At 65.3% G+C, this 23,994-nt stretch overlaps 7 protein-coding genes across 15 annotated transcripts in view; 6 read left to right on the top strand and 1 right to left on the bottom strand.

Moving 5' to 3' along the window:
• The window catches only part of SIK3 (SIK family kinase 3), a 91,689-nt gene extending 88,426 nt beyond the window's left edge, over positions 1 to 3,263 (top strand). For 5 of the 6 annotated variants that reach the window (XM_075521034.1, XM_075521032.1, XM_075521031.1 and 2 more), the window contains 3 exons: positions 265 to 397; positions 763 to 930; positions 1,305 to 3,263. In XM_075521034.1, the coding sequence (XP_075377149.1) occupies positions 265 to 397; positions 763 to 920 (291 nt within the window). In that variant the 3' untranslated portion in view covers positions 921 to 930; positions 1,305 to 3,263. The remainder of the gene's footprint in view (positions 1 to 264; positions 398 to 762; positions 931 to 1,304) is intronic. The other variant, XM_075521030.1, reaches the window with a different exon arrangement.
• A 1,603-nt stretch (positions 3,264 to 4,866) lies between these two features.
• Positions 4,867 to 6,552, top strand: APOA1 (apolipoprotein A1). Its single transcript, XM_075521288.1, has 4 exons — positions 4,867 to 4,899; positions 5,134 to 5,189; positions 5,470 to 5,623; positions 5,702 to 6,552. The coding sequence occupies exons 2-4, from the start codon at positions 5,147 to 5,149 to the stop codon at positions 6,297 to 6,299; spliced, it is 795 nt and encodes a 264-aa protein (XP_075377403.1). The 5' UTR covers positions 4,867 to 4,899; positions 5,134 to 5,146; the 3' UTR covers positions 6,300 to 6,552.
• Positions 6,553 to 6,563: 11 nt separating this feature from the next.
• On the bottom strand, positions 6,564 to 13,870 carry LOC142418810 (uncharacterized). Its single transcript, XM_075521190.1, has 4 exons — positions 13,749 to 13,870; positions 7,588 to 7,647; positions 6,824 to 7,460; positions 6,564 to 6,597 (listed from the first exon to the last, which is right to left on the bottom strand). The coding sequence occupies exons 2-4, from the start codon at positions 7,643 to 7,645 to the stop codon at positions 6,564 to 6,566; spliced, it is 729 nt and encodes a 242-aa protein (XP_075377305.1). The 5' UTR covers positions 7,646 to 7,647; positions 13,749 to 13,870.
• On the top strand, positions 8,050 to 10,611 carry APOA4 (apolipoprotein A4). Its single transcript, XM_075521189.1, is given in 5 exon segments — positions 8,050 to 9,078; positions 9,080 to 9,156; positions 9,269 to 9,318; positions 9,448 to 9,574; positions 9,684 to 10,611. Coding segments are annotated over 5 exon segments (2,211 nt in total).
• Positions 12,092 to 13,947, top strand: APOA5 (apolipoprotein A5). Of its 2 annotated transcripts, XM_075521349.1 has the most exons (4): positions 12,092 to 12,203; positions 12,461 to 12,536; positions 12,670 to 12,781; positions 13,031 to 13,947. In XM_075521349.1, the coding sequence occupies exons 2-4, from the start codon at positions 12,488 to 12,490 to the stop codon at positions 13,941 to 13,943; spliced, it is 1,074 nt and encodes a 357-aa protein (XP_075377464.1). In that variant the 5' UTR covers positions 12,092 to 12,203; positions 12,461 to 12,487; the 3' UTR covers positions 13,944 to 13,947. The 2 variants fall into 2 exon arrangements, with proteins under 2 accessions (XP_075377464.1, XP_075377463.1); XM_075521348.1 differs by lacking the exon at positions 12,092 to 12,203 and having other exon boundaries at positions 12,488 to 12,547; positions 12,615 to 12,781.
• A 95-nt stretch (positions 13,948 to 14,042) lies between these two features.
• ZPR1 (ZPR1 zinc finger) lies at positions 14,043 to 18,571 on the top strand. Of its 2 annotated transcripts, XM_075521345.1 has the most exons (14): positions 14,204 to 14,369; positions 14,740 to 14,901; positions 15,274 to 15,364; positions 15,581 to 15,651; positions 15,848 to 15,934; positions 16,013 to 16,135; positions 16,289 to 16,342; positions 16,453 to 16,519; positions 16,819 to 16,889; positions 16,961 to 17,050; positions 17,148 to 17,258; positions 17,364 to 17,450; positions 17,734 to 17,799; positions 18,203 to 18,571. In XM_075521345.1, exons 1-14 carry the CDS (start codon positions 14,250 to 14,252, stop codon positions 18,335 to 18,337), a joined length of 1,335 nt encoding a protein of 444 aa, XP_075377460.1. In that variant the 5' UTR covers positions 14,204 to 14,249; the 3' UTR covers positions 18,338 to 18,571. The 2 variants fall into 2 exon arrangements, with proteins under 2 accessions (XP_075377461.1, XP_075377460.1); XM_075521346.1 differs by lacking the exon at positions 15,274 to 15,364 and having other exon boundaries at positions 14,043 to 14,369; positions 14,766 to 14,901.
• A 42-nt stretch (positions 18,572 to 18,613) lies between these two features.
• BUD13 (BUD13 spliceosome associated protein) overlaps positions 18,614 to 23,994 on the top strand; it is a 134,741-nt gene continuing 129,360 nt past the window's right edge. For both annotated transcript variants that reach the window (XR_012778427.1, XM_075521344.1), the window contains exons 1-5: positions 18,614 to 18,842; positions 19,125 to 19,215; positions 21,989 to 22,073; positions 22,248 to 22,305; positions 23,018 to 23,811. Coding sequence is in view for 1 of the 2 variants with exons in the window: in XM_075521344.1 (XP_075377459.1) it covers positions 18,712 to 18,842; positions 19,125 to 19,215; positions 21,989 to 22,073; positions 22,248 to 22,305; positions 23,018 to 23,811 (1,159 nt within the window). In the remaining variant the exon portion in view is untranslated. The remainder of the gene's footprint in view (positions 18,843 to 19,124; positions 19,216 to 21,988; positions 22,074 to 22,247; positions 22,306 to 23,017; positions 23,812 to 23,994) is intronic.

Raw genomic sequence — 23,994 nt, 5'->3', positions numbered from 1 at the left:
GCTCCCTTCGGCTATAAATGAGAAGGGCTCTTCCCGAGTTAGCTCAGCGCAGGCCTGGAAGGGGCTCGGACTGCCCAGTCCGTTCTTGTGCCGAGGGGACATCGGCTGCGCCTAAGCTGTACCCGATGTACGGTTTTTGCTTGTACTTAGAAACCCTCGCTGAAGGCTTGCAGAAGCTCCCCGGGCAGCCTGTCCGAGAGCTGGGGGAGCAGCAGAGCGCCTCGTCCCGACCCCCCTTTGACTTGCGTCCTGCTGTCTCCGCAGGTGCAGTTAGATAACTTGCCTGGAATGAGTTTAATGGCAGGAAAAGCACTAAGCTCTGCTCGGATGTCTGATGCCGTCCTCAGCCAGTCGTCGCTGATGGCCAGTCAGCAGCTGCGCGACAGGGAGAGCGAGGGTAAGGACCTGGCCGAGCTGCAGAGGCACGGCACGGGGGGTCTGGGCCAGGAACCCAGAGGACCAGCTCGCAGTCTGTGTGGCAAAGCCACCTCTCCTCCGGTGAGCGGTGCCCGCAGGGAGCGGGCAGGTTCACGGGCTGCGGGGGAGCGCGTGCTGATGGAGGGCGGCTCCTCGGGTGCTGCTGGCGGTCGGAGCCCGGGCTGGTGGGAGCAGTGATCTAGGCTTCCCGGAGAAACACGGGGCGGCCCTGCCTGCGAGGCGACCCTTTAGGCCATGGCAGCCTGCTGGCCCGATCCCCACGCTGGAGCTGTAACTCCGTGGTGCTCCTTGTGCAAACTCTGATGTTGCTCTTTGACCTTACAGAATGCGGGGAGAGTTTGGAAGGTCAAGAGCACCCCAACCTAGGTGATGGCAGCCAGCATCTAAACACCTCCTGTTACCCATCGACATGTATTACAGACGTCCTACTGAGCTACAAGCACCCGGAGGTGCCCTTTGGGATGGAGCAGGCAGGGGTGTAACCAGGAGGGAGTGAGTATTCAAGGGCCCTTCTCTTTCCAGCTGCACGCCTGGCGTTGCCTCGATGGCAGACCCAAAGGCTTGTCGGCCCGACGGCCGTGTGCGTCCCCTTCCTCGTCCCCTTGCTCTGCGGGCAGAGGCTGGGGGAGAGACCGTCAGCTCTGAGCTTCCGCGCCGGCGGCTGGCTGCTGCCCCCCGGTTCGTGCAGGGGCAGCACCCCTCCTTCCGGGCCTTCGCGGCTCTTCCAGAGCCCGGTGGCATCGGCGGGGTCTCCCTCCTGGGGCGTAGCTCGCGGGTCTGGACTGGGCAGGCGGTGGAGGACTGTGGCAGCAGACTTGCCGTTCTCCGGTGTCTCCTAACATCTCTGCTGCTTCTCTCTCTTGCAGGTTTGACGTACAGCTTTGAAACGAAAAGGTCCATTTTAAACCAACAGTATCTAGCAGCATTGCGCCAAATTGCCGTAGTATTTCTGACTAACTGGAATACCATGGCCCTTTTCCTCATAATCAGTTCATCCAGTGTGTTGTTCCTTTGGTTTCTTTAATTTTTGCCATATTTGCCTGTAACTCCAGCTATCACAGAAATAACCAGAGAACCTGAGTCCTACACGTCGGCAGAGGATTCGCGGAGCCTGAGCACTGAGTCTGGTTTGGAGGGCTTTTACTGACCAGGGCCCGGGGGCCGCTCCGGCCCTCCGCCCGCCTCCGCTCCCGCACAGCGAGCGGATGGGACTGAGCCTCCCTGGAGCCCGCCCCGGCGGGGCAAGGAGCAGGCGGGAGCGGAGCGGGGTCCGATCGGTGGGATCCCTCGGGAGCCGCTCCCGGAGGCCGAGCTGTCCTTCCGCTCTGTAACCCTCTGCGCTGGGGAGGGGCCCAGCGTGACCCGAGCCTGGCAGCGCTGGCGGAGGGGCGAGGACGGTGCCAGCCCGGCCGCGGCCCTTCCCCTGCCCCGGCAGCAGATCGCCTGTCCCACCCGGGGCTCGGCCGGCCGGCGGGGAACACCCACCCCTGGTGCAATACGCTTCTTGTCTCATCTTTGTCTGCTTGTGTTCCTTCTCTCCGTTTGTCGGTGTGCCGAAAGCATCACCTCTTCCCTGCCCCCCTCTAACCCGTTCTGTTCAAAGCCGCATACGACTTGGGGTTTTTTTCTTTTTCCTGGCTTAACGTAGGGAAGACAGATTTTTCTTTGTTTTCTTAGCTTCCCCTCCTGATCACGTAGGAATTGTTTTTTGATAAATGTTGTTTTATTATTATTGTTATTAATAAAAGGCAAAAGGAATTTCTGTTTGAGAGAAATTTTTAACTAGATTCTGTTCTATATGAATTGTGACTTGCACCTTTTGTTCAAAGTATTTTATTTCTTTTAATGACATTGTACTTGTGACTTGGTTTTCTCTCTCGTGCCAGTGGCGACAGTGGTATTCTCCTTTATACAGTTCAGACGTGCATAGATCTCTTCTTTGTCCTTCTTTCCACCCCTTCCTCGACGGATAGAGCGTGAAGCCCCCCCCAGCCGGGGCTCGGGAGCACTTGGTGTCAGCATTGCCTTTGGGACTTTACAAGCTACAGCTCAAATTCTTCGTATTGACACTTTTCTGGAATATTTTTTAAAAAAGGAAAAAAATCGACCCAGCCCTCCTGAATTTGCACAGAAGGAAGTGTGAAACCAGCACGGCAGAGGTGACTTTGCTATCCTTACCCCTGCCTCTTCCCGGCCTCCCCCTTCTCCCCTGCCCCGGGAAAAAGAACGCTGACCGGCTGTGCGATCCCGAAAACCAGAGAGGAAGGAAACTCTGCAGCCGCCGAGCGGCGTCGCCCGGGCCGCTGCTTCTGCCGGCGTCCCGGGGCCACGCGGCCTTGCCGGGGCACCGCCCTCCGGTTGCGTTTCCTCGCCCGGCGCCCGCGGGCTCGGGGGGACGCGGGGAGCCGGGCGGGGCTTGCCGGGCCTGAGCGGGAAACACTGAAAGCCTTTCGCTCTGTACCTTTGGTTTGTGTTCCTTTTGTTTACATGACACTGTATTTCTGGGAGAGTCGATGGCCACCCTACAGCAAGCATCCGAAACAGCAGGGACTCGCTTAACCGTGCCATTTCGCAGTATCACACTTTTTTTTATCATTGCTTTGTATTGTAGTAATCAATACGCGCAGTATATGTTGAATGTATATTAATATACTTTGCTATTATTTCTGTTTTTTGGAAATGTCAGAAGTATTTTTTTCTTCCTCATTTATGTTGGACTAAAAAAGTTTCAGTAAATCTTCAGTCCATTTTTTGTGGGTCACTTGCAACTAGTCAATTAGTTGGACAGTGGGATCATGACAAATAAAACCATGATTATGATCTTCCCTGGTCTCCTGTTTGCCTTGTTGCTCAACGCCGGCTGCGGAGGCAGAGCGGCCTGGGCGGCCGGGGGCGAAAGCTCAAGGTGCGGCAGCGCGGCCGCGCTCGCTCCCGGCCCGCGCCGGAGCCGCCCTGTCCTCCATCCGTCCCCGGAGCTGTCGCCTCCTCTGCGGAGGCACGGCCGCCGTGGTGCCGCTGGCCCGTCTCTGCCGGGGAGAGAGGGGCCCCGAGCCCCGGGGAGCCAGAGCCCTTCTCCAGCTCTGCCCGCCCGCGTCCGACACAACCGGGTGTTGCGCGCCTCGGCTTCGCCCAGCTCCCTCTTACCCGTTGCGAGGCCGGGGTCGCTGCTGCTTTCTTCCCTGCCCCGTTTCTTGCCTCTCGGAGCCCGGCCTGAGCCCCGAGGGGCCCTGGGCGCCTGCCTGGGCTGGCCGGGAGTGCTGCAAGCTCCCTGCCTGCCTCCGCCGTCCCTTCGGGAGGCTGCAGCGCTGAACCAGCTGCGTCCGCTGCTTTCCCCGGCCCTCGGTGGGCAGGGAAGCGCGGTGTTGCGGATCAAACCCGCCTTGTCGAGCGCGTCCTTCCGAGGCCGGGCTTTCCCAGCAGCGGGGCAGCTCTGGGGGGGAACGCGCGAGGCTGGGGAGGAGAGGCGAGGGAAGGGAGCCGTGCCTCCAGCCTGCTGCGGCACCGCAGGGGACGGGGATGCCCACGCAGCGCCCAGCGAGCCAGCCTGGGCTCGGGGCTGCGGAGAGCCGGTGCTGCTCTGAGGCGGGGGCATTGCTCCTCTCGCAGCGGGCAGCTTCCCCGTGGCATTCACCGGCCCCTCCCGCTGCCCGCACGCTCCCCTGCGGCGCCGTCGGGGGGACGTGCCCCCTTTCTCCCCGGCCCCTCGCGCCAGGCGGCTTCACCCGGGCTCAGCCCCGGGCGCCCGGTTCCTGCGGGTCCCTGGCCTGGCGGCAGCGGGACGGGGCAGCGCCTTGGTTCGGCTGCAGAGCTGCGGCGGGGGAGTTCCGGGGCGGCCGTGCCGGGGTGCCGTGGCCAGGCTGGTGTCCGCTCCGGGCCGAGCCTTTGCTTTGCTGCCCAGGCCCCCAGGGAGGGCTGGCGTGAGCGTGCGCGGGGGCACAGCTCCCGGGGCCCCCGCGTCGGGGGTGCGCCGGGAAAAGGGGGTGATGTGAGCGGCGTGAGTCTCGCCGGCCGAGGGAAGGACGGGGCAGAGACCCACGGCGGTGGCGAGCGGAGGACGAGGGGTCTGGGTACGGCAGGCCAAATCCCTGCGGGTGTAAACCTTGTCCCCGGGCTGCCGGCCAATCCCCGGGGGCTGCCGAGAGGCCCCGGCGAGGCCGCAGCGGCGAGCAGGAATCTGGGTCACGGGGAGCGTAAACAGGCTCCTTGGCCAGCGAGCCGCGTCCCGCGGGGAGCTCCTGTTTGCTCGCCGCCCCTGCCAAGCCAGCGCTCCTCGGCGCTGGCCCACGCGCACGATCCTTGAACTCTACGCGCCACATCGCCCGCACCGGGGAGCAATTTCTTGGGCTGCAGCGCTGGCTTATCTCCGGCAGGAACTGCCCCCTCCGGCATAAATAGCGGCGGTGGGGAAGCGGCCGGCTCAGACGGGACGACCGGCAGCACGGCAGCATCGGGAGAGAGCTGGTAAGAGCCCGGGCCGCTGGAGGGGCTCCCGAGCCCCCGCAGAGCCGCAGGGACCAGAGTCCGGCTGCTCCTGGGATCGGCGGCACGGGCGGGGAGGCAGCACCGGTGACCGTCCCGCAGGCTTCGCCCGCGGCACCGGCGGGGACCCCTCGCGCCGGGGTGGGGGGCTCAGTTCCCGCGGGGGCCGGCTTTGCCCGGGGCTCCCCGCACCCAACTCTCTTGCTCTGCCCCCAGGTTCAGCGCGAAGATGAGAGCCGTGGTGGTGGCCCTCGCCCTGCTCTGCCTGACGGGTAGGTCCAAACGGGGCTGGGGCTGGGGCTGGGGCGGCGGCCGCTGCAAACCCCTGCGGGACGGAGCAGGACGGGGCAGCTGAGCCCCACGCGAGCGCTGCTGGAAGCGCCTGGCTTCCACAGCACTTTCCGAGGCGGGCTGCAGCCGAGCGGCTCCCTGGTCCCCTCCCGAGCCGGGCAGGTCCCCGGGGCAGCGACGGGCAGGGCGGCAGGGCTGGAGCTGTCCCCGCCACGCTCCCGCCGGGCAGCCTGTCCTGAGCGCGCCGGGCTCTTCCCGCAGGCACCCAGGCCCGCTCCTTCTGGCAGCACGATGAACCCCAGCAGCCCCTGGAGCGCCTGCGGGACATGGTGGACGTGTACCTGGAGACGGTGAAGACCAGCGGCAGGGATGCCATCGCCCAGCTGGAGTCCTCCGCCGTGGGCAAACAGCTGGAGTAAGTGGGGGGCGCGTGGCGGGGAGGCGGCGGGGGGGTCCCCGGGCGCCGGGCGTGACCTCCCTCCGCTCCCCGCAGCCTGAAGCTGACCAGCAGCCTGGACACGCTGGCTGCGGCCGTCACCAAGCTGCGGGAGGACATGGCCCCCTACTACAAGGAGGTGCGGGAGATGTGGCTGAAGGACACGGAGGCCCTGCGCCAGGAGCTGACCAAGGACCTGGAAGACGTGAAGGAGAAGATCCGGCCCCTCCTGGACCAGTTCACTGCCAAGTGGACGGAGGAGCTGGAGCAGTACCGCCAGCGCCTGGCGCCCGTGGCCCAGGAGCTGAAGGAGCTGACCAAGCAGAAGATGGAGCTGATACACGAGAAGCTGACCCCGGTGGCCGAGGAGGCGCGGGACCGCCTGCGCGGGCACGTGGAGGAGCTGCGCAATAACCTGGCACCCTACAGCGACGAGCTGCGGCAGAAGCTGAGCCAGAAGCTGGAGGAGATCCGGGAGAAGGGCATCCCCCAGGCTGCCGAGTACCAGGCCAAGGTGGTGGAGCACCTCAGGAACCTGCGCGAGAAGATGACGCCCCTGATGCAGGACTTCAAGGAGCGCCTCACCCCCTTCGCCGAGAACGTCAAGACCCGCTTCATCACCTTGCTGGACGACATCCAGAAGAGCATGGCCTGAGCTGCCGGCCGGCGCGGCCAGGGACTGACCCCGGCCCCGCTCCCGCCGCCGCCCCGGGGCTGCTCCCTGCCCTGCCCGGGGCGCTTCCCCCCGGGGGGGCTCGGGGGTACGGGCTGCGGGAGCCCCGGGCCAGCCCAGCCCCGGGGCGTCCTCCCCGGGGAGCCCCCTCCTCCCCTCCTGCTGCCTCCCCTCCCCGAACCGGCGTGGGCCTCAGCTTTGCCTTCCTTTTGTCAAATAAACACGACTTAAGTTATTGGAGCTCACTCAGTCTTTGCAGTGGATGCTGGAGGGGGGCAGCCTGCGCGCAGCGCGGGGGCGAGGGCCGCTGCGGGCGGGGGGTGCGGGGGGCGCCCGGTGGGAGTCGGGGGGACAGGGAGCCGGCAGGGTGGGTGCCCTGGGCTCTCCCTGCCACCGGGCGGCCGGCGCGGCGGCCCTCCCTGCCCACGGGGCTCTGCCGGGGCGGCGGGGCCCAGCGGGGGCCGGTTTCGCAGAAGCCGGGACCCCCCAGCCCGCGGGAGCGGCACCCGGCTCCCGCCGCCCCGGGCACGTGCGCGTGGGGCGGCGGCACGCGGCGCTCGCCCCGCGGCGAGGGGCCCCGGCGCCCCGGCGCGGCCGCGTGCCGCCCCGGCGCTGGCGGGAGGGAGCAGCACCCCGGCGCGGGCATCCGTCCCGGCCCCTCCTCACCCCCCCCGGCGCGCGCTCCTCCTCGCCGCCCCCCCAGAGAGGCCACCACAGCCGTCTGCTTCAGCGCTGCTTTATTGCGAGAACCGCCACGCGGGGTGGGGAGCCGGGGGGACCCCGGCCCGGCCGGCCCCCGGCCGGCCCCCGGCGGGGCTACGCGGCCGGCGTCCGCGTCCAGAGCTCCGCCAGCCGCTCCTTCAGCCAGGCCAGCCGCCGCTTCACCAGCTCGGCGTTGTCCGCCAGCCACCGCCTGCAAGGGGAGGGGGCTCAGAGCGGGGCTCCGGCCGGGCTCCCCTGCGGGCGGCGGGGCGGCGGGGCCGGGCGCCCGGGCCGGCGGGGGGGCGCGGGGGCACCTGGCCTGCTGAGCCGCCTCCGACTCCTGCACCGTGCCGAAGGCGGTCTTGGCCATGGCCGTGGCCTTCTGGGCGAACTCCTGCACCTTCCTCACCAGCGCCTCCGGCTCCCCGGGCGTGTCGGCCCCTGCGAGCGCAAGCCTCGTGGGAGCGGGGGGACGGGGCCACGGGGCTGTGCCCCCCCCCCCGGTCCGTGCACCCAGCACCCTGAGCCCCGGCCCCCCCTCCTGCCGCAGCCCTCGCGCGCCCCTTACTTGCTCCCGCCGCCAGGACGGCCACGCAGACGAGGACGAGCAGGAGCGACGCCTTCATGGCTGGGGAGAAAGCAGAGCGCGTGGCGCGGGGCGGCGGGCGGGGGCCCGCGTGCCCGCGGGGTCCCGACCCCGTCCCCGTCCCCGTCCCCGTCCCCTTCCCGGCGTGACCCTCGCCGGGGCCTTCCCCGCTCACCTGCGCCGGGCTCCGCTCCGCGGGGGCAGCCCCGGGCTCCCACTTTATACCCTCCCCGCAGCCGCCTCCGGGGGTGATCGTGCAAAGGTCAGGGGCGGTGGGGCCGGCCGCGGAGGGGGCCCGTCCGCAGAGGCCGGTCCCGCTGCCAGGTTTGCTGCAGAGGGGCCTGCCTCCCGGCCAGGAGTTGGGAAATCCCCCGGGGACCAAGGCTGCCGGGGCCGGCCGGGCGCTCTGCGCCCGTACGCGCCCGCGCGGGCACGTGCGCAGGGATGCGCGCGCCGGTGCACGTGCAGCCAGCCTGGTGCCCGCTGCCGGGCGCGCCACGGCGAGGGCAGCCCCGGGAGCGGGCCCGGGGCCGGCGCGGGCACGCGCAGGACGAGGGTGACGTCCGGCGGCACCGGCCCCGGCGCGAGGCCACCGGGCTGGCTCTGCCCGGGGGCACCGGGGCCGGGGCGGCCGCCGCCCAGGAGGTGCAGGCGGGCCGCGCGTGCCCGGGCTGCGCCCTCCGGCCGTGGGGCACCGTGGCAGCTCTTTGGACCTCGGCATCGCCGGCGCCTGGCCGATCCCTGCCCCTGCCAGCCGTGCCCTTCGCCCCAGCCCGACGCATCACCGCCGGTCTCCAGCCGGGAGCGGGTCCGCTGGGGAGAGCGTGGGCTGAGCCAGGGGCTGCGGCCCCGGGGCGCGTGCCGGGAGCCCGACGCAGCGGCCAGGGACACACACGGGTCCCAGCTCTCGCCAAGGGCACGCTGACCCCGCGTGGGTGCAGCATCCCGCGGCCGCGGGGTCCCGGCCGTCCCCTGCGGCAGGAGGGAGCGATGCTATCCCGCACGTACGCGGTCTCCCGTGCCCCCGCGCATCCGTCGCGGCATCCCCCCGAGCCCGTGTCCTGCCCCGCCATGCGTCCCCGGCACGGCGCGGCGGGCGGCGGCGTCCCCCAGACCCCGCGGCGTCCCCCAGGCCCCGTGCCCTGCCACGCCGCGCGTCCCGGGTACCGTGCGGCCGGCGCCGGCAGGGCCATCGCCGCGTCCCACGGAGGCGCGGGGCCGGGGGCTGCCCCCCGTGGTGCGCTGTCCGCTCCGCCCCAGGGTCCCTGTCCCCAGGAGGGGCTCAGCCCCGGGGTGCCCGCGCGCGCCCCCATCCCCTCTCTGCCCTGGCTCCTGGCACCCCGCCGGGAGCTGGCAGGGCCGCGGGTGATGTCAGGGCCGCGCACACGTCAGGCGCTTCCACGTTGCGACCTTGCTAAAGTCCAAGCCCGGGGCCTGTGTCACAGGCCTGCGTGGAAGCCACCGAGGGCGCTCGGGCTGCATAAATAGCGGCCGGGCGCCGCCGGCACGGCAGGTACCCGCACCCGGCAGCAGCGCAGGTGAGCGGCTGCGGTGGGGAGCGCGGGCGGTGGAGGGGCGGCGGCGCAGGGCTGGGGGGCTGGCGCCGGCCCCGGGGCTCCCTTCATCCCTGCTCTGCGCCCCTGCAGGCATCCCCGGCGCTCAGGATGTCCCCGAAGGCGGCCGCCCTCGTCCTGGTGCTCCTTGCGGTTTCAGGTGAGGCGGCGCGTGGGTCCCCGGTGCCGGGAGGGTGGCCCTGCCCCGGGGCAGGGAGGGGGGCCCGACGTCCCCGGGGGAGCTGCCGAGCGGGGCCGTGCCGGCACCGACCCCGGCACCCGCTTGCAGGGGCGCGGGCTGACGTCAACCCGGACGAGGTGGCCAGCGTGCTCTGGCAGTACTTCACCAAGCTGGGCAGCGATGCCAAGGAGACGGTGGACCAGCTGCAGCGAGCCGAGATCACCAAGCAGCTCAAGTGAGCGGGGTCGCGGGCCGGGGCGGGGCAGGCGGCGGCGGCCGGGAGGCGCTGGGCAGGGGAGGGGGCCGGGGGCGTGCCGGGGTGCTGACGCCCCCCCTCTCCCCAGCACCCTGCTGGAGGGCAACCTGCAGAGCGTCAACGCCTACGCCAAGGACCTGCAGCAGCGGCTGGTGCCCTTCGCCACGGAGCTGCAGGCGCGGCTGGCGCAGGACTCGCAGCGGCTGAAGGAGCAGATCCAGCGGGAGCTGGCGGAGCTGCAGGCCAAGCTGGCGCCCTACGCCGACGAGGTGCACCAGCAGATCGGCTCCAACATCCGCCAGCTGCGGGCCAAGATGAGCCCCTACGCCGACGAGCTGCGCGCCCAGGTGGACCGCGGGGCCGGGGAGCTGCGGCGGGCGCTGGAGCCCTACGCCGCTGAGCTGCGGGACCGGCTGCAGGACAACGCCGAGAGCGTCCAGGCCTCCCTCGGCCCCTACGCCGACCGGCTGCAGCGGCAGATCGACGGCGGGGTGGAGAGCCTGAAGGAGCGGCTGGCTCCCCTGGCCGACCAGCTGAAGGCGCAGGTGGGGCAGAGCGTGGAGCAGCTGCGGCAGGGGCTCAGCCCCTACGCCCAGGAGGTGCAGGACAACCTCAACCGGCAGCTGGAGAGCCTGACGGCGCAGATGGAGAAGGCGGCGGAGGAGCTGCGTGCCCGCCTGGCCGCCAGCTCGGAGGAGCTGCGTGCCCAGCTCAGCCCGCTGGCCCAGGAGCTGCGGCAGGCGGTGAGCGGCGACGCCGAGAGCCTGCAGCAGCGCCTGGCCGCCCTGGCCCAGCAGCTGGACGAGCGCGTGGGGCAGACGGTGGAGGCTTTCCGGCAGCAGGCAGCCCCCTTCGGCGAGTCCTTCGGGCAGCAGCTGGTGGAGCGGCTGGAGGAGATGCGGGGGAAGCTGGACTCGGGCGCCGCCGGCGTGGAGGACCACCTGCAGCTGCTGGAGAAGGAGGTGCGGGAGAAGGTGGCCGCCTTCCTCAGCACCGCCCAGCCGGCAGAGAACTGAGCCCCCCGGCGTGCCGCGGGGAGGGGGCGTGGGGCGGCCCTCTGGACCCCCGCGCCGCGAGCTTTCGCGGCCGCTGCGCGCGGCAGAAATAAACTGGCCCCTCGTGATGCACGTGCTGGTCCGCGTCCCTCCCGCCCCGCAGCACCGCGCCGTCCCGCCCCGGGATGGGCAACCTGGGGCACCAGGTCCCAGCCGCTCCAAGGGGAGAGCGTCGCCCCCGAATTCGGGTCCCAGGGCACGGGGGAGAGGGAACAGCGGCGGGGCCGGGCGGGCGGGGGGCTCGGTCCCCGGTGCAGGGACGCAGGCGCTGCAGGGGGCTGGGGGCAGTTCAGCCAGGTGAGCCCCTCGGCTGGGCGGCTCCGGCAGGGCCAGCGCCCCAGCGCGCGGCCGAGCACCCTCGCCGCAGCGGGGCCAGCTGCTGCCACGGGGGACAGGTCTCCGCAGGCTGCGCCGGGCGGGCGACAGACACCTCGTCCCCCCTCCCCGTGGCCCCGCGGGGACCGTGCCCAGACGCCGCGGGGCTGGGCCTGGCGGGCAGAGGGCCCTTGCTCGTCCCCGGGAGCTTCCCGGCTCAGGGAGAAGGAAAGAGGACCGGAGCTACGGCCACAGCCAGCGCCCCGAGCCGCTCCGGTGGCGGGTGCCCCGCGAGGGCCGCTCCCACGGACGCGTTTCCCACGTGGGCTGCGGTGGCAGGAGCGGCGGGACGGGAGCGTGGCCCGGGCTGCTCGGGGCAGCCCCGTGCGCCCGCACGGGCGCGGGAGCAGGGCGGACTTTGGTGCCGGCCGAGTGCTGGCGACTGCTCGGCGTTTCACCCCTGCGGTGCACCGGACTTCGCCCTCCGCCGCAGGGTGCCCGCGCGCCGGCCCGGCACCCCGAGCGCGCAGCCCAGCCCCGCCGGGGAGACGTCGGTCCCGGCGGGTCCCCGTTCGCTGGGTTGCTTCAGTGCAAACATTGCGGCGCTCTCCCGATTTAAAAGCCTGGCGTCAGCAGCCGGCACTCTGCAGGGGGATTGGACCCGAGCTGCAAACGTTGCCGTTTTTTCCCCCGTCCCCGTCCTGCCGCTCTGCACCCCCTCGGCACCCCGGCAGCTCCCGTCCTCTGTTTGCCTCCGCCATGCGAAGGTCGGCCGCGAGGGCAGGGTCAGCCTCGTCCCGAGAAACCCGCAGAGCAAGCAGCGAGGGCTCCCTCATCGCCGGGAAAAACAAGGGCTGACCCGGCGGGCCGGCGGCCGGCCGGCGTTCGGGCGGCTCTGCCGCGAGACCTCTGCCTGGGAGAGGCTCGGGAAGGGGCAGCCCCGAGGGGGTTAAGGCCGCCTGCGGCCGCAGCGAGGTCAGGCCGACCGGGGCGGTGGGATGGGAGCGGCGTGGGGCAGGCGAAGGGGCAGCCTCCGGTCAGATGACCGGCCCCCACGTCACCTCTCAGGAACGCCCGCGGACCTCCACGTTGTGTTTACACGTGGAGTGAGGTCCAAAAAGCCTTCCCCTGCGGATGCGCCTTATCACCCGCGCTCCTCTGCCTCCGGCCAGGCAGATATAAAGGGAGCCACGGCCTGGCTCCCGGCAGGAGGGACACGGGAGGCAACCGGGAGCCGGGTGAGGGCCGGGGGCAGCCCCGCCGAGCCAGCGCGGGCAGGGGCACCTCGCGCCCGGTCTAACTTCGTCCGGCCGGAGGGGCCGGGCGTCGTTCCACGCGCGTGCCGGCTGTGCTACGGGGGACCCCAGGAGCGAGGTCCTTGTGGAGAGCGGCGAGGGGGGCGCGAAGCGCAGGGCCCGCCGACCCGCGAGCGCTCAGAGAGGGGACCCGCACCGCGGCGTGAGCGAACGCGCTCCTCTCCTCTCTCTCCCCGCAGCACGGCGGCACGCCGGCCTGGCAGACCATGCCTCCGAAGGCTGCGCTTCTCCTCGCCCTCCTGGCCGCCTTACCGGGTGGGTGCCGAGCGGAGGGGCTCGCCCCGGGGATGGCCGGCGGCAGAGCCGGGACGCGGGCTGGGCGGGAGGGCAGAGCCGGGGGCGGGCAGTGCCGCGGCTGCCGCGCTAACCGCTGCCCTCCTGCCCGCAGTGTCACCGGCCGAGCTGGCAAGGAGCGGCTTCTGGGAGTACCTCAGCCAGCTGACGAGCAACAAGGACAGCACGGAGCACGGCCAGAGCAGCAAGCTGGGCAGGGACATCGCGTGAGTACGCCGCTCCGGGGGCTTGCCTCGCAGCGCCCGGCCTGGGTAACCGCCTGCGGTCCCGCCGCAAGCTCCCCCCGGGCCCCACCAACACGCCTCGGCCCCGGTTCTCTTTCCCCGGGGACAGCAAAGCTTGCGGGCACGGCCCTCGCGGCCGCCCGCGGCCTTTATTACGGGTGCGTTAGGGCGTAGCGGAGATGCGGCGCTAAGTCGGGGGCGCTCAGTAACGACATCTGTCGTCTCCTGCAGACACCTGAAGGAGAGCATTCAGGATGGGGTCAGCTACGTGGGAAACTTCCTGGAGAAGCTGGCACCCCTCGACAGGGGCCTCCAGCCCCGGCTGTACCACGACTCGGACAGCCTACGGAAACTCATCAGGAAAGAGCTGGAGAGCCTGAGGGTGAAACTGTCCCCGTACGTGGACGAAGTCCACCACAAGGTCGGCAAGCACCTGGAAGATCTTCGCTACCGGCTGCAGCCGTTCACGGAAGAGCTCCTGGACCAGGTGTCCCTGAAAGCCCGGGAGCTCCGGCGGCACCTGATGCCCAGCCGGGAGGTGACGGCTCAGCTCCTGGAGGGCGCGGAGGAGGTCCAGAGGTTCGTGGCTCACTACAGCGACAAGATCGCCTTCCACACCGAGCAGGTGAAGGACATCTTCCAGCCCTACGCGGACAGGCTGGTGACCGAGATCCACCGCAACGTGGAGGAGCTGCACAGAAACGTCGTCCCTCACGCCCGGGCCAGCCCGGAGAAGCTCAACCAGTACATCCAGGAGCTCTCCGCCAGGCTGACCCAGAACGCGAGGGACCTCCACCAGAAGATCCAGGGGAATCTGGAGCAGCTCAAGGGGAAGCTGAGCCTCTACCCCCGCAGCCTGCGGGAGCCGCCGGCCCCCCCGGACCGCTACACGGAGGAGCTGGCCCGGGAGGTGCAGCGGCGGGTGGAGGAGTTCCGGAGGCAGACGTACCTCCAGATCCAGGACTTCACCCGGGCCCTCGACCAGGAGACGGAGGAGATGAGGCTGAAGCTCTCCTCCCCGCCCTCCCACCCGGGGGACCCGCAGGACGGCCCGCCCCCGGTGGAGGACCTGCGCGCCCGCCTCGACGCCCTCTGGAGAGACCTGGCCCACAGCCTGAGCGAGCGGGGCGCCGAGGCCCGCTGACGGCCCGGGCCGGCCCGGCGGGGGGCAGAGGGCCGGGACCGGGGCCGGGGCCGGGGCAGCAGCGGCGGCGGCGGGAGGAGGCCGCGGGCCCGGGGGGGGGGGCGCGGGGGCGGCGGGGCCGGGGCCGGCTCGGTCGAGCTCAACCGCAATAAAGGCGCCGCCATAGCGGCCGGGCCGGGCCTCGCCGCCGCCTCCTCACGTGACCGCCCCGCCTCACGTGACCGTCCCGCCGCACGTGACCGCCCCGCCTCCCGTGACCGCGCAGCGCGCAGGCGCGGCGGGAGCGGTTCCGGCAGTGGCAGCAGCATGTCGGCGCTGGGGGCGGTGGCGGCGGCGGAGGGGGCCCTGTTCCGGCCCCTCAGCGCCGAGGACGGCGAGCAGCAGCCGGCCGAGATCGAGTCTCTGTGCATGAACTGCTTCCGCAACGTGAGGGGGGCCTGGGGGCTGGGCCCGGGCCGCAGGGGCCGTCAGGGGGCCGGGGCGGGGGCCTGCCGGGGCGGGCCCGGGCCGGGGCCACAGCGGCCTCCCGGGGGTGGGGAGGACGGCTCCGGGTGCAGCGGCCCGCGGGGCGGGTGAGGGGCAGGGCCGGGGAAGGACCTGCCGGGGGCCGCAGCCTGTCCCGGAGCGGGGAGGGGGGTGCAAGGGGCAGGCAGGAGGGGGGAGGCGGGGCCCGTCGGGGGGGGTGGCAGGGCCCGGGGCCGGGGGTCTGCCCGGGGGGGCGTTGGCAGGAGTGCGGGGCCTGGGGGAAACGGCGCCCCGAGGACCCGGGTTCCCACGAGGCCCCTCGCTGCCGCAGGGGGTGACGCGGCTCCTGCTCACCAGGATCCCCTTCTTCAAAGAGGTCATCGTCAGCTCCTTCGCCTGCGACAGCTGCTCCTGGTCCAACACGGAGATCCAGTCCGCGGGCAGGATCCAGGAGCAGGGCGTGCGCTACACCCTGGCTGTCACCTCCCGTCAGGTGAGCGGGGGTCCCCTCTCCCTCCCCAGCAGCGGGGCCGGTGCTGCCCCTGTGCCGGGGCGGCGGGGAGCTGCCTTGCAGACACCGCGTGCGCGCCTTCGTCCCTCAAAGCCTGGTCTCGCTTGAGCAATAAAGCGTTTCTCTTCTGTGCCGTTTGAGAAATAGCATTATTTGTTTGGGAGTAAGCGTTTAATGCCCAAAACGTGCGTGTTCGCGGCGTGCTCCCGCGCAAACGGAGAGGCTGCTAAAGCTGGCCTGGAGCTAAGGCTGCTGCTTTGGCGGGCGCTGCGTGCCCCGGTGCGGTCGCTTAGCGCGTGGGAGCTCCTGGTCCTGTTGGGAATCCTAACGCCGCTCCTCGACTGTCGTGTGCAGGACATGAACAGGGAGGTGGTGAAGACCGACTGTGCCACGGCTCGAATTCCAGAGCTGGACTTTGAGATCCCCGCTTTCACCCAGAAGGGAGGTGGGTACGCCCACGAAGCGGCCTGCGCCCCTCGGCATGCCGGTGGGTGCGCGGCAGGCACCGGTTAAGGACCTGGCCTCCTGTCCGTTGGGTCAAATAAGCTTGAGAGGGCCAACGTGCGGCGGCTGCCAGGGATCGGTACGAGCTGGCAGGGTGGGTAGCACCGCTGTGGTGTACTTAACGGTGCCGTCGCTTCTGTCTTCTTTCCTTCTCCAGTTCTTACCACCATTGAAGGGATAATTGACAGAGCTGTCGCGGGCCTGGAGCAGGACCAGCCCGTCCGCAGGGTAAGGCGCTGTGAAAGGGGAAGCTCCTCAGGGACGCCTGCGTGGCACGTGCTTATTTTGTTCATCCTCTGCCTATTGGCGTCGCACGCTGCTGATGAGAAGAGTGTTACGGGCTCTCTGGTGTGTGCTGGTGTCAGCGTTGTCTTCCGCTCCGGGCTGCCCCTGGCATCAGTCTCAAACGTGTCCTCTTTTGCAGGCGACGGACGAAGAGACGGCAAGTAAAATAGATGAGTTCGTTGGCAAACTAAAGCAGCTGAAAGAAGTACATTCCTCCTTCACCTTCGTGAGTACGCCCAAGAGTGCAGCCCCCTTCTGCACGGGGAAGGGCGGGATGGCTTCCTAAGGCTTCGTTCTGCCGTAGATCATAGACGATCCTTCAGGGAACAGCTTTGTGGAGAACCCTCACGCACCGCAGAAGGACGATGCTCTTGTGGTCACTCGCTACAGGAGGACTCCCCAGCAGGCTGCCATGCTGGGGCTGGAGGTAACGGGGAGCTGCTGCTGCTGCGTCCTCAGCCTACCGCACGCGCGGGGCCGGTGGGCCTGGGGGAGCAGGGCTGACCGGTCCCCTCGCTCTCTGGGAGACCCGGAATTAAGGCACAGAAGGTAACGCTGCTTCTGGTGTCCCCTCTTGCAGGGAGAGGAGCTGGATGAGAAGCCAGCTGATTCTGCGGAGGATCTGAGGAACGAGGTGGGTGACTTTGCAGTGCAATGGCGGCCGCGCCTGGGTGACTGGCACCCGGAAGAGGCTTTCCGGGCTGGCCGGGGCTTTCTGATTCTCCTTTCCGTTCTGTGACCCAGGTACTGCAGTTCAACACCAACTGCCCCGAGTGCAACGCTCCGGCGAACACGAATATGAAGTTAGTGCGTATCCTTTGCGTGGGGGCATGGGCGCAGATCGGTGCCCTCTGCGGGGGTCTGCAGGAGGCCGGCGGGGGGGTGAGAGTTGCTCTGTGTGCTGACCCAGGTCTCTTCCTGCTGCAGCCATAAGGCGTGAATAAATTATTGCTAGTAGAGCCCGTCAGGGTGCAAATCTGTCTCGGTGCCGCTCGCAACTCGCCAGCGAGCTGCCGCAATACCTCGGGAAGGACTGAGGCTGTGAAGAGGGCGCAGGCTGCTGCTTTGAGACTTTCCTTTCGTTGAGTTTTCCCTGACTGTCTGCTCCAGAAATCCCACACTTCAAGGAGGTGATTATCATGGCCACAAACTGCGACTCCTGTGGGCACAGGACAAATGAGGTGAGCTGGAAAACTACGTGTAGAAGCGTAGAGCGTAGGAGTCCGTGAAGCTGACTGCCGGGTGTTCCTAGGTGAAGTCCGGAGGAGCCATCGAACCGCAAGGCACCAGGATTACCCTTCGGATTACAGACCCTTCCGACATGACGAGGGATATCCTAAAGGTACGGTGCCTTTGGATACCTGCCCCGTCCTCCTGCGGCGGGCGCGTGGGGCCCAGCCGTCCATCCGCGGGGTCTCACGGCGGCCTCGCCCTTGCAGTCGGAGACGTGCAGCGTGGAGATCCCAGAGCTGGAGTTCGAGCTGGGGATGGGAGCGCTGGGGGGGAAGTTCACCACGCTGGAAGGGCTGCTGAAGGACATCAGAGACCTGGTGAGCGGTCCTGCGCTGAGCTCAGACCCCTCGGCGTCAATATTTGGCCTGGCTGTGGGGCTGGGTGTCTCGCAGCTGGCTGAGCGAGCGGGTCTGCTCTTCCAGGTTGAGAAAAACCCCTTCACTCTGGGGGACAGCTCTACGCCCAGCAGAACGGAAAAGCTGCGAGAGTTCATTGGGAAACTGCAGGAGGTGAGCGCGCTCTTAATCTTCCGTGCTCTGCGATGTGGTTTTCTCCCCTGTCGCTGCGGCTATGAAGTATGTTTAAGTGAACTCCCCGGCAAGCGTTGCTGCACCTTTTCTAGCTGTTCCACGCTTGCCCTGCCCTGTCCTCGCTTGTTTTATCGATCTATTACTGGTTTTTTAACTGAGGAAAACGTTGGAACTGTCTAAAGCGAGCTGCGAATGTCTTGGTGCCAGAAGTGCTGAAGGATCAGAAAGCACCTTAATGCCTGGATGTTCTCTCTTTCTGCAGATCATAGAGGGAAAGACAAAGGCTCACTTCATCATGGATGACCCTGCAGGCAACAGCTATCTTCAGGTACGGTGCTGTGCGCTCGAGAGATGAACTCCTTGAAGTCTCCTGAGCAGTTTGAGTGGATTTTCTTCTTTATTTCCCTGATTTGTGGGCAGGCAGGGTTCCCTTTGGGGCTTTGGTAGCGAGTGGCTTGTTGCAGGCTCTGTCCAGGGAAAGGAGACTGCTGGTGGCTTTGTGGGAAGGAAGAGGGGAGCGGAGCCTGCTCCCCGGGATTAGGGGCTGGGAATGGGGTGATCTGGTCTGACCCGAGTCGTGCTCTCCGTGGGGTGATGGACAAGTCTGGCTCTTGGGGGGGAGGTGAATCTTGTCCGAAGCCCCTTGCTGTTGCTGGGGTGCTGCTGAAGAGTGCTGGTGCCCGAGGCTTTGGGAAGAGGGGTGCGAAGGAGGCCTCCGTCTCGCCCCGCAGAACGTGTACGCCCCGGAGGAGGACCCAGAGCTGAAAGTGGAGCGCTACGAGCGTACGTTTGAGCAGAACGAAGACCTGGGCCTGAACGACATGAAGACGGAGGGCTACGAGTCAGAGGGAGCCTCGGGCCGGTAGCCTGGCGCAGCCGGACCCCTTCAGCCTCTTCCCCCGACGGCTCTGGGGACCAGGACTTGGTCGGGGCCGGGGCCCCTCTCTGCTTCCCCTGCCCTGGGGAAGCCGCTCTAGCCCAAAGGCAGTGGGGACCGGTGTCGGGGCCTCTGCCGGAGGTGTACTGCTGATGTGCTGGGGCAGGCACCCACGTTTGGGTGCCCTCGGGGCTGCGACCCCCAAATAAAGGTGTTGAATGGAGGCATGGTGGGTGCTGCTGCTGCTGCTGCTGCTGCGCCTGGCCCCGCCCGCCGGCCGCCCTGGCCCCGCCCGCCGGCCGCCCTGGCCCCGCCCCGCCCCGGCGCGTCCCTCCGCGCTCGCCGTCCCTTCCGGCCGGCGGCATGATGGCGGCGCAGGGGCTGTCCAAGGCCGAGTACCTGCGGCGGTACCTGAGCGGGCCGGCCGCCGCCGAGGCCGCCCAGCCCCGCCGCCGCCGCAAGAAGAAGCCGCCGGGCGGCGCCGGCAGAGGCGGGTGAGTTGCGGGGAGAGGGGGCGCCGCGGCCTGCGCCAGCCGCGGCCTTTCGCGGCAGGCCCGACCCTCCGCCCTGCCCGTCCGTGGGCCTCGGCGTGGGAGCTCCCCACGGCCCCGCCCGCCGGGACCCCCCTCCGAGGCCCTTATCCTCGCCCCGCGGGGCCGGGACGCCTCCCAGGCCAGACCCCACCCCCCCATTCCCGTACCCGCCGGCGGGCAGCGGTCGGGCGGTTCCCCGCCTCGCCGGTGGCCTGACGGCAGGGCCCCTCTCCCCGCTCCCAGGATGCGGATCGTGGACGACGACGTCAGCTGGAATAGCATTGCCGCTGTCCAGGAGAAGGAGGAGGAGGAGGACGAAGGGGACATGCCTGTGGTGAGCGGGGAATTGCGTCAAGCGGGGTTCCCCAGACGAGACCCGCGCTCCTTGCGGTCGCCTCCCATCTCTCTTCGGGAAGCGCTTGCCAAACTCTCTCGCCGCCGCCTCTTTTGGTGGGTTCTGCGGCAGGGATGGGTGAGCTTTCCTGCGCGGAGCGCAAGAGCGCAAGATTAGCTCCCCACAGGTAAAAGCAGCCCCTTCTTTACCTATCTGCCTTTTCGCCAGTGCCGAAAGCACGTGGTAGGGCCGGTACGTGGTTCTCACCGTGCAAACAGCTGCTCGAGACAAGGCAGGAGGCGACTGTGTGATCGCCGGAGCCTGCTTGTCCCAAATCTGGGTCTTTACCCGCTGCGCAAGAAGCCGAAAAACACAGAGCCGAGATATTTATTTCACGCCTGCGCAGAGATGGGTGCTAGGTGGTAACTCCGCAAATCTACCACACCCTCCTTGCAAAGTTATAATGTTTATACACTTTTACAAAGCAAGGAAATGCTATACGTTACCTTCCGATTGCTTCATTGTGCTACATACTCCTCTTAAAGCTGTATTACCTTTTCATTCAACTACGCGTGCTCACTAACTGGGGGGGGCAGCCAAACTTCGGTTTCTTTTCCCTCAGGGTGTGCATTTTAACTTTATAATTGGATTAAAACGAGGATAGGTTACTTTCAGGTAGCTTGCTTCAGCGACTGCTGCGTTAGCAGGTGTTTCCTTATCTTGGATTTACAAAGTTGTCTCCTCAGGGTCGCTGCATTAACTTTTACTCGCTCCACAGCAACCCTGCCAGTCCCTTGCATTCCTTCTCAATCCTCCTTCGGTCATTCGTCATCAGTTCCCCCCTTTGAGACTTATGGAGATACCATTTGCTGTTTCCCATTAGTCTCATCTTTTCTTTTCGAACAGCCCCAATGTTTTCTCTTTCAATTCAGTAGTTTCTAGAAATATTTCTCGGATTTTTTTTTCCTCTCTTTTCATTCGGTCTGTGGAGTTAAGGATCTGATTGTCAAAGTCTTTGCACATGCGAGAATCATACAAAAGATTACAATCAACAAGAGAAACATAATTAAACTTTGTAATAAACTTTGTAACCATCCAGTCACAGAAAATCCTAGTCCGTGAAAAATCTTCTTCAACAAGCCGCTTTCTGTCCTGTCTCGCAAATCACGGCTTGTTTGGCCACTTGTTTCATTTGACCTAATTGTCTGTCTAAGCTCTCTGTGATGTTAGGGATGTGTCTGCAACAGCTATCGTTTTTAAGAGCTAAAAATCCACGTGCTCCATGCTCGTGTAGTAGAAGAAACTCCAGTGCTAGTCGGTTTTGTAGTGCCATTTTCGAAGTGGCCTGCAGTTGGAAACTGAGCTCTTCCATACCAATTCGGGCGGAATTGCTAATGCTTCCGTTTGTAAAGTTAGAGTATGCAGTATAAATCGATTTTTCAAGGGTTGTAACCTGGGGCGTAAAGGTTGATTGTAGTATCCAGGTAACAACAGTTCCGCTACTAGAATGTTGCCAGCAATCTGGGTTTGCTTCCTGCCTTGTCCGTCCCCACAGGCTGGACCCTAAAGGTGACTTTCTCCGAAGGGGACCTAAGGTGAGCGATCCTAATGTCCAGTATTGGTTCTGACCTGCAACTGGGAGACGAGTTGTCCACGTACCTTCGCTACTAATCCACGCTGCGTGTCCTAAAGCTAAAATCCCTATTTGAGCCCAATCCGTGTCTGACCAGGTATTATTATTTGACAAGTGTGACTGAGCGTCATTCAAAGGAGTAGTTTAATTTCGACGTAAGCATCCTAATCTTAAAGCTTGGGCAACTTGGGATATTCTTTGTATTTCTGCATCCGAGCTGCTGCAATTATATCCCTTAGTGCAATTCCCGTTCTCTTTTTGATAGTTCGAGGTGGTTCGAGAATTGTTGAGATTAGGGTACGCTAACTTTACCTGTAAAGGGTCCTTGCGACTCCCTTCATTTCCATCCGTTTGACTGTTTGAGCATATTCCCGTTCTCCCGCTTGCGGGGTCTCCCAGACCAGGGGAATCTGACAGCCCCATGGAGTGTTAGCGCCTTGGTCCTCAGGAGGCCTGTGTGTAATTTCGGTTGCCCGTGGAGTTTGGGGTTTGGTTATGTTGCAGCGGTTAATTGTGCCGTTAGCCCGTGCCCGCCGTAGGGTGTATTTCCCTTCCTCATCGTACCACGTCACAGTATTATTAGGCACGTTTCCCCACGCGCGTTCCCACGTTGAGGTGGAGTTAGACCTGAGTACTCCTCGTGGCACAGGCGACTCGGCAGGTTTTGGAGTAGGCAAACAAGCTGTGATTCGAGCCCCGTTATGAATCCTTCTGAAGTACTGTATGAGGTGCTTCTCCAGACGCTTCCCTTCTCTTAGATTTACAAAGTCATCTCTTCAGGGCCGCTGTGTTAACTTTTACTCGCTCCACAGCAACCCTGTCGCTTCCTTGCATTCTTTCTCAATCCTCCTGTGGTCATTCGTCGTCATGCTGACCGCTGCAGCATGCCTTGTGGCGTGGGCTAGAAATCCTGGCAGCGAAGAGATAAATGTTGAAGGCGAAGGCTTCAGTTGTTGTTTTGAACAACTGAACAATGACGACAGTTATTTTGAGATCTGTCTGTAGGAAGGCAGCTAAATGACGGTCACACGTCAGTTGTCCGTCAGTGCAGTTCTGCTTAATTATTTGCGTTAGAGGGTAGGAATCCTTTCTTCCTTTTTCTTTAAAGCTGTGTTGTTTACTCTGGTGTTTTATCTTCAGGTGGCAGAATTTATTGATGAGCGTCCAGATGAAGTGAAGCTCATGGAGGAATTCCGAACAAATACTAAATGGAAACTTTTAGGAGGTGAGACCAGACCTTTCCACCCTCTCTCCCTGAATGTTTAACTGCTCCAAACCACAACGTTGCGAGTTAAAAATAATACTAGCTAAAGGAAAAAAAAAATTCCTGAAATGCTGAAGAGATTAATGAACTGTGGAGAACCCTAACGGTGGTGACTTTCTGATTGTTTTTCCTTAGACCAGAATGAAGACTCACAAAGTTCGGATATTTCAGTACCTTCCAAATCTACCATGAGGTACGGGGCTCCAACTAGAAATTCTTCTGTCGGTTAACTCTTGTTTTCTGGTATCGTCTGTCTTGTTCTGCAGTTTCTAAGTGCTTTGCTGTGAAATGGGAGAAGTGGCATACGCAGGGATTCCTTTTCTGCTGTTGAATAACCTCTGCCGGGGGGGGCGGAACTGGCGGGCCGCATGCTGTCTAGGTTTCTGCACGATACGCGAACGGCTGTCCCACAGTCCTCTGACAGTGCCAGAGAAATCTGGGTGACGGCTCGCTATAGACCTGGAATGCGGTGAGGGTGGTGGTGTTACAACATGCCTCTTTTCTGAAAGCGTCTCTGGGATGTTCCATGGTCGCACAGTGTCCAGGCTCTCTGAGAGAGCGTGGTGGGGCGTTTCTTTCTGAGAAGATGATTATACAAGGGCACAAAATGAGTTTTGTAGTCTGAGCGTTAGAAGGGTCCCTGGAGGCTTTAAAGTTACAGCTTTCCTGTGATCCAGGTTGCCTCGGAGGGTTTCTGGGATCTACTTTGGGAAGTCTGTGGCTCAGTGATGCAGGTCACTACAGGGAGGTGCAGAATTAAGTATGAATTTGCGTTCGGAAAGCTGTTTTCATCCTTGGCCCCTGCTGCTAGCTTTACAGGTCCCACTTGGGTTTTGTTTCCAGTCTGGAGACAGCAAAACAAACAAGAATCTAACTCCCATTTTCGCCTTCTCCTCCCCTCCCAGGCGACAGCGTCACGACTCCCCGGATCTGTCCCCTCCCAGGCGAGAGAGAAACAATTCCCCCAACCTCTTGCCTCCCAGGCGACAGCGCCACGACTCCCCAGACCTGTCCCCGCCAAGAAGGAAGCGCCACGACTCCCCAGACTTGTCCCCTCCCAGGCGACAGCGCCACGACTCCCCAGACCTGTCCCCCCCCAGGCGACAGCGCCACGACTCCCCAGACCTGTCCCCACCAAGAAGGAAGCGCCACGACTCCCCAGACCTGTCCCCACCAAGAAGGAAGCGCCACGACTCCCCAGACCTGTCCCCTCCCAGGCGACAGCGTCACGACTCCCCGGACCTCTCACCACCAAGAAGGAAGCACAACGGCTCCCTGGACCTCTCGCCACCAAGACGGAAGCGCCACGACTCCCCTGACCTGTCACCTCCCAGGCGACAGCGCCATGACTCCCCTGACCTGTCACCTCCCAGGCGACAGCGTCACGACTCCCCTGACCTGTCACCTCCCAGGCGACAGCGCCACGACTCCCCTGACGTCTCTCCAAAGAGAGTCACTTCAGCAACGGGGAAAAAGGGCTGCAAAACCGCAGACGGGTCACAATCAGGGGGATTCCAAGGCGAGCGATCTCAGCTCAGGCACGTCGTCTCTGACAAGTCCTCGTCACGTCAGAAGCGTCAGGCTACTCCAGACCTGTCCCCTCCACGGAAGAAGAGGTACGATTCCGACCCAGATTCGTCACCGCCTCGGAGAAGGAGGACTGGGTCACCTAGTCTCAAAAAGCAGAGCAGAACAAAAGGTGAGCGTGCGTAAGAGTTTGTTCTGTCTGTCCTGTGCTTTGCCGGCTGCCCGCTCTGCGATCGTGTTTGCGCGCTCCTGAGAGGCGAGCGGTGTGGAATTAGTAGTCTGCAGTCATGGAACGGCAGCGGATAGGTTGTCATCTCTGTTGGTACAGCTACTTCTTGTAATCCTATTTTTTTCA

The sequence above is a fragment of the Mycteria americana genome, chromosome 19, assembly GCF_035582795.1.
Source record: "Mycteria americana isolate JAX WOST 10 ecotype Jacksonville Zoo and Gardens chromosome 19, USCA_MyAme_1.0, whole genome shotgun sequence".
NCBI classification, from domain to species: Eukaryota; Metazoa; Chordata; class Aves; order Ciconiiformes; family Ciconiidae; genus Mycteria; species Mycteria americana.
Note: the sequence above shows the minus strand (reverse complement) of the source record. Positions and strands in the feature narration are given on the sequence as shown.